Below are 6,811 nucleotides of genomic sequence, written 5' to 3'. Positions count from 1 at the left end.
GTTCCCTCACCTTGAAGACCAGTGGAGTTAGGAGATCATTTGGAACTATGAAAATAGGCTGAACGTTTCAGATGTATTCACATGTTCCTCAGTGTTGACGCTTAATAGAATACTTCAGTTGGCAGAGACCTACAATGATCTAGTCCAGCTGCCTGACCACTTCAGGATTCTTTTTCCTTTAATTGCTAACACACCTTTAAACATTTGTCCCGTTCCAATTTCTAAGTTTTTAGGCAGGTAAATCAGAGGTACGGATTTCTGTACGTTACCACAGGTCTTATTCACTCAAGTTCAGCAGAAAGGGCAGCAGATGAAAAATAAGCTTCTAATGACTTAAATTATTATTTTCCTGTCAGACTCCTAGAGGAAAGTAGCTGTAAAGAAAACAGAAACTGTATTCAGTGAGGAACAGTAATTTTATTTAGATCTACTTCATGCGTAAGCATGATAAAACCCCAATTGAACTTTGGCAAGTATCACAACAAAAAAACCAAGCAGCCTATACAGAACAGTGAAAATGCCAAGGATATGGGTTCTCCACAGCTTCACTGCAGAGCGGAGGGATTTAGAAGCCTCACTTTGGCTACATCATTTATAACCATATAATTAAATAAAGGTAGTCTTCCACTATCACTTCTTGACTTCTCCAAGATCTTCAATGCTATCATCATCCACCTGGGGAAAAAAAGGCCAAAACACAGCATATTAAGTATGTTTTCTTCTTAGCTGTCTCACCAGATATCCACCACTGTACATGTAATGAAGTGTGGGAGAAGCATACAGCACCGTCAGAGATTCCCTGCTCTAAGTTCTACATGAGTGACATGGTTATAGGACACAGCTGAGCCTCTGGAGCTCGGAATAAGGACAGGCCTAGAGAGTTATTTCAGAAAGAAGTCCTCCACTCAGGAAATACCACAACAAGGGAGGGTCAAAGCACACACTTGTGACTGCAGCAGCACAACCAAACGTCTCAACCATCAACATTTCAGTCCAACCCCAAATTAATCTGCTGAAGCACAAGTGTGTGCGGGTTTGTTTGGTTTAATTCTGGACTATTTTAAGAGACTTTTAAAAATAGGGTGGCAATTTAAGAGTACTGAGGCATTAACCATTAACAAACTGTCACAAAGAAGCCACAGATACTAACAGCTGGACTTACTCCGACATGCCTTTCTCACTGTCCTATCTAGAGTAACAGCACTACATACAGAGGGATCTACTGCTTCTTGGACAATGGAAGCAACATTTAACTTCAAGTTTAATCACTCCTTAACCTAATAATTCATAGGTGGGAATGCAACTCTTTGATTTTTGCACACTGATCTGTGCTGCCAAAGATTAAACCCTTTTTCAAAACCATTGGCAAATCAGAGGCTATTGTGGAAAACTGGAGTTCTGACAGAAGAAAGCGTTGTTACCTCAGGCCACTTCTCCTGGATTACATCAATAATGTCATCTGTAAAATCGCCCTGAATGATGATTTCATCTTCTCCTGTTACTGAGGCACCGCAGGAAAATTTCTGAGCAAAAAACCTCTGTGCTTCCTTAAGATCAATTTCTGTTGATGGGAAAATGGACAGTTTAAGCACAGTCACTGTCATAAAGGGATTTTTCTCACGTTTAAAATCAGAATCTTGTTTTCACTGTTGAAAAACTAGTGGCAGTTTACAGATAAAGCTTTGCTACATTGAAAGCAAAAGTCTGTTGTTGACATACAAACAACTGAGTCCACAAATCTAGTAAACTATTCAAGGTAAAGAATGCTGAATGCCCTGTGCACATTCTGTTTAGGCAGGTCGAGGCCGTGTGCACTCACCAGGAAAGCACACACAGAACTCTTTAAAAAGCACCTCCAGTTCTGAGTAACCTCATAGTTATTGAACACACTTTTCCCCCAGAAATGCTTCAGTATGTTCTTTTCAGAAGCACGCCCCAGTGATTTCTGAGCTTGGGTTCCAGCACAAAGAGACATTCCCAGTTCACATCAAGCCACTGTATGTTGCTGATCCCTCAAGAAAATTGATACCCTCATGCAGGAAATATGTAACGTGTCTTGTTAACACAACCAAGCTTAAAACTTACTTTTTTAATAGAATTTGTGATCAATGTGTGAAATAAGATGTTGTTATGTTGTAAGATGTTGGTGTTCCAAGTGGCTGTTGCGTTAAACAACATCAAAACAAGTTAAACACCCCATACACCTATGTGTTTGAAAACACCACGGAAATCAGGACTTTAATAATTTATCCCTGAGAGAAGTTAGTGCACCTTTGGAACTGCTAAAAGTACCCTGGCACTGAGATGGAAGCGGATTGCCCAATGTAATACAATCAGAAGAAATGATGTTAAAGGCAAGCACATCTCAACCCAACCAAAACCATGCTGCAGAAGTCAACTCACCAAACGTTGCAAGGCCACATACTCTCGTGACATATTTTTTCTTTGCTCTAGGAATTTTAGCTATCGTAACTTTCTGTGGCACAGTCTTCTTCTTCTGTTTTATCTGACCCCTTCCACCTTTAAAACAGAGTATAAGGTTACATGATGTCATACTTCATTAAAGAAAAAGGCATGCAAGATCAGATGTCATCCCTATAAACAAAGACATTATTTCCCCATCCATGTTGGTATTTTGCACACTGTCTCACATTAAGGATTTTTTTATTATCATTTAAGAAAGAACCCATGTCAAAGCTCAGTATTATAAGAAATGACAATAAATGCACGAAAAATGTGCATTCAAATACAGCTTGCACAACAGAACCCCACTGCAAGTACTGAAAGAGGAGATTTCTCTGCACTTTAGTAATCTTTGCATTTGGTCTAACATTTAACCCCTCTCTTAGGAATTGTTCTTTGGTTGTAATCCAAGGAAGAAATGGTTACTTTAATGTTTTTAATGAGTTTAACATCCCTAGGGCTTGTGTCCAAGGCAAAGCAACTTACTCATGTCCATCTACATGAGGATGTGCCTACTTAGGCTGCTGGATTAAACAGCAGATACCTGTGCAGGACTCCAGTATGAGCCATGTATTTATATACGAGCTACCAGAAAACAGCCTGCCTCTGAATCAGAAGACAGCTACAGCAGTTGACTGCCAAAATTCCACATGATATAACATCTTTCTTACTGTTTCTAGGCCAACCTGAGGGAACATTTCACATTATCAGGGGCTTATTAGTCTGAGTAAAGCATGCAAAAGATCTGTTCCACTCCTTAGGATTCTTAAGTCAGATTAAGATCTCTTAACTTTGTATACACTCTTCAGGTTCCTCCAGGGTAACAGAACTTTCATGTCCTTGAGCCTTCTCAGCATGAAAACATAAAGAATCTACAAGCAAACTAACCCCTTGTGACTACTTCCTAGAATCTAAACACTGTTACTTTAGAATCAAAAAGTGGATGGAAAACTAATCACACCACCCCCCCACACTATGTTAATGTGGAAGAAAATGTCCTGAAGGCTCTGGGAAAAGCATCCAAGCTACAGAACATAAATCACTGTTGTCACCACACACAGCTTACAGACAAAATCAACATAACTGGTTACCAAGTCCCCAAAATAAAACATCTGCAGTGAGATGTAGCTTTAAATCTGAACCTTACTGGGCTATTAACTGTAATTTAAGGAGCACTACAGACACAACTGACATGCCACAGATAAATGCATACTAACAACCTCAGCATTTGGATTTAGAGTGGAAAGTATGTTAATTAATTGAACAGAAAGAACTCCAATGATAAAAGATAAATGTGTATTTAAATTGTTTCATGTGTTTTATATCTTCCAAAGTTGGGTTTTGAAAATGTCTTTCATTAGTCTTGCTGGGAAGAGACACAGCTGTTAACAGAGACATAGGTGGTAGTATTAAAAGCATAAAACCAAATCCTGTTATGTGAATACAAAGGAGAGGTGGAAGGAAAAAAGGCAAAGGCAGCGTCATGAGGCATGAATAAAGGAAAGCAATCTTTGTTGTACTCTGTCAGCAACCTATAAACTGCTGTTAAATGGAGCAGAAACAAGTATTCTGGGAGGCACGCCAGCTGATTTTAGGTTGAGAAGAATTACTCCCTGAGTAAGTGCAAAAGAACAATGAGACACATGATGCAAGTCGTCTTTCACTTGCTGTTACTCTTATCCACTTCTCCCATCAGCATCTATCACCTAACTCTGCTACCACTGGAAGAAAGATATTCAGTCTCTTCTGTGCAGTCAAAGTGTAGCTAGCAATCAAAATATAAGGAATCCGTGCCAGAGTCCAGACCAGCGAGAAAGGGATGCCCCAAACTGCTTATAAGTCAGTACCACAATCAACTATTTAGACCTTGCCTCTCTTCTGCTTCTTCTTCTCTTCTTCTTCCCCCGCGGTTCCTTGGCCTTCTCCAACCCCAGTTTCCTGTTTAGGGGAATTTTCTGCAATGCATCAGAAAGAAGCAGGGAGAAGAAAGAGATCAGAGTTAGGGGTCAGACCCACCACAGCCTTACACAACAGTTACAGTAATATTTTGCTAAATCCTTGAACTCTTTGCTGAAGTGCAGCAGCCCCTTGACTGATGTGTTACACCTTCATTATAGTACTTTATGCACATTAGACTTCAGAAAAGCTCAAAATACAGTTTCAATACAGTCTCTTCACATCATTTCCACAGAGAGACAGAAGTTATTTACAGTGTTAATATTGAAATTCCAAATGCAAATCAACAAGTTCCCTGTTATTCATGACCTTTCCTCCAGCCATCCACAGCAGACGGGACAGACATAAAACTTTGATGGGAAACAAGGGCATGGATGACTAGTTACAAGAGGAACCTTAAGAAAGCTCAAGCATTACTACTGAAATCACACACTGTTTATTCACTGTTCTGTGACATTATCAAACACATTTTTACAGCATCCAAAAGCATGGTAGACTCCTAAGAAAATTATTAACTTTCATACTTGATACAGTGGGAAAAGGGAAGAGATGAGAATTGCCCAGAGATTTCCCAATATATCTAAGGGTACAGATCAGAAGATTCTTACCTACTGTGAGTTTTGCAAACTCATCTGGAAAATTCTTCTCTAACCATTGTCTGCACTTAGTCACATCGGGCATGTACTCGCAGTACTGGAGAAGAAAGGTCACATGAATGCTGCTAGCAGAATAACTACAAAATACATCACAAATACACCCAAGTACACTGGCTATTCAGACGACTGAATACAAACACTCTACTAGCACACAGGAAACCTCATGTCACCCTAAAGATGACACTGGCTGAAGCACAGAACTGCCACAACTAAGAAAAGGCAGAAAAGATCAGAAAGAATCATCATTCTCAGAAATCATAAGACACAAAGAAGAAGCCTGGACAACAAAAAAGTTAACTCACCTCTGTTGGCAATGAACAGACTGGAGAGAGAAGGGAGAAAGAAAGAGATTACAAAAAAATCCTCCACTTACAGTCTTAGCATTAAATTCAAAAAAGGCACTTTAAGGTTAGGGGTGACTTCTTCTTATGTCTTACTTCTGGTTATAACCACTCAAATACATTACTTTATTGATACCACTCCGTATTTTAAGTTTCCTCTCATTAGGCATTTGCTCACAGACTCTGCATTAGGATAGAACTACCACAGCAAGAACAACCAGTCAATGAGGGAAGGGAAGGAGATGGCTACAGCTTTGGGAAAAGCTACAGAAAGAAACACCAGTTCTACCAGAGCCAAACAATATAACTAATAGATTACAACAAGATTTGGTTGGCTTTCCTTTTTCCAAGAGCTGTCAGTGTCCAGAAGAGGGGCTCAACCCGAACCAACCCTCCAGATCTTCACCCACCACAGAGATTCTTTCCTAACCCCCTGCAATTGCATTCAAGCCCAAAGGAACATAACATCCTTATCTAAAAAACCATGCCTGTCAAAATTATTTACTTCCCTTTAAATTTCATCCACTGCGACAATTACTTTCATGAACTCTTAACTTTATTTCTTACTTCATACTAATGCTTAAAGGTGTTTTCTGTGCTTAAGGCTTTACTGGCTTTTGGCAGGAAGAGATCACTGCTCGACAGTTCACAATCTGAGCACAACTCACGCTTCTTTTACACACAGAAAGCTGTTAGTACCCTCCGTCTCTCAGAGGAAGACCCCAAAACTGCTGAAAGATGATGAGAAAGCTCAAGCTGGACATAGTCTAGCTTCTCAATAAAAGCCGACCAAAAGATCTGATCCTTTCATTGTTTCTGCCAGGCTGCCCTCACAAACAGCACATTGTAAGAATCATGGACAACTGCCCTTTGAGCACTTGCCTCCACAGTAGAGAACCCGAAGGGGATAGTCGCCATCTGACCTGGCACCGCTTCTTACATCTCCTCTGCAGTCAGGGACCACGGGCTCAGCTACATCTGTGGCCATGTCACACGCCTGGAGGTCAGAGAACAAATAAAGCAGGACCTAAGTTCTGGGTTAGTTATTCAACTCAAGAAGAACCCCAAAGACCGACGAATCCCAGAGAAAACAGGTACAATACCCAAAAGAGAGCAGGGAGGAAAAAATAGGAGTCAAGAAATAATGAAAAACTATGGGAAATGGCTGCAAAAGATATCAAGCAGCATGGAATTGTAGCATATAAAGAGGAAAAAACCCCAAGTGCCACAAAACACAGTGTGAAATGAAGAAATATCTGCAAGAACACCATATGGAATTATAGAACACACTGGGTTAAGCAATTTGTGAAGTATCATGTTAAATCGGTAGCACATGAACAGCAGGGACACTGGGGGAGTGGGGAAGCTACTGCTAGTACACTAGCAAAGAAAATG

General features: G+C 40.2%; 1 protein-coding gene across 1 annotated transcript; it reads right to left on the bottom strand.

Annotated features, from left to right (window-relative positions):
• Window positions 1-393: 393 nt before the first annotated feature.
• On the bottom strand, window positions 394-6,417 carry DENR (density-regulated protein). Its single transcript, XM_010014067.1, has 7 exons — window positions 6,299-6,417; window positions 5,378-5,397; window positions 5,028-5,112; window positions 4,335-4,418; window positions 2,404-2,520; window positions 1,422-1,561; window positions 394-675 (listed from the first exon to the last, which is right to left on the bottom strand). The coding sequence occupies exons 1-7, from the start codon at window positions 6,402-6,404 to the stop codon at window positions 631-633; spliced, it is 597 nt and encodes a 198-aa protein (XP_010012369.1). The 5' UTR covers window positions 6,405-6,417; the 3' UTR covers window positions 394-630.
• Between the last annotated feature and the right edge of the window lie 394 nt (window positions 6,418-6,811).

The sequence above is a fragment of the Nestor notabilis genome, unplaced genomic scaffold (genome assembly GCF_000696875.1).
Source record: "Nestor notabilis isolate BGI_N333 unplaced genomic scaffold, ASM69687v1 scaffold31784, whole genome shotgun sequence".
Taxonomy (NCBI): domain Eukaryota; kingdom Metazoa; phylum Chordata; class Aves; order Psittaciformes; family Psittacidae; genus Nestor; species Nestor notabilis.
The sequence above is the reverse complement of the archived record's forward strand: the minus strand, read 5'-3'. Positions and strand labels throughout refer to the sequence as shown.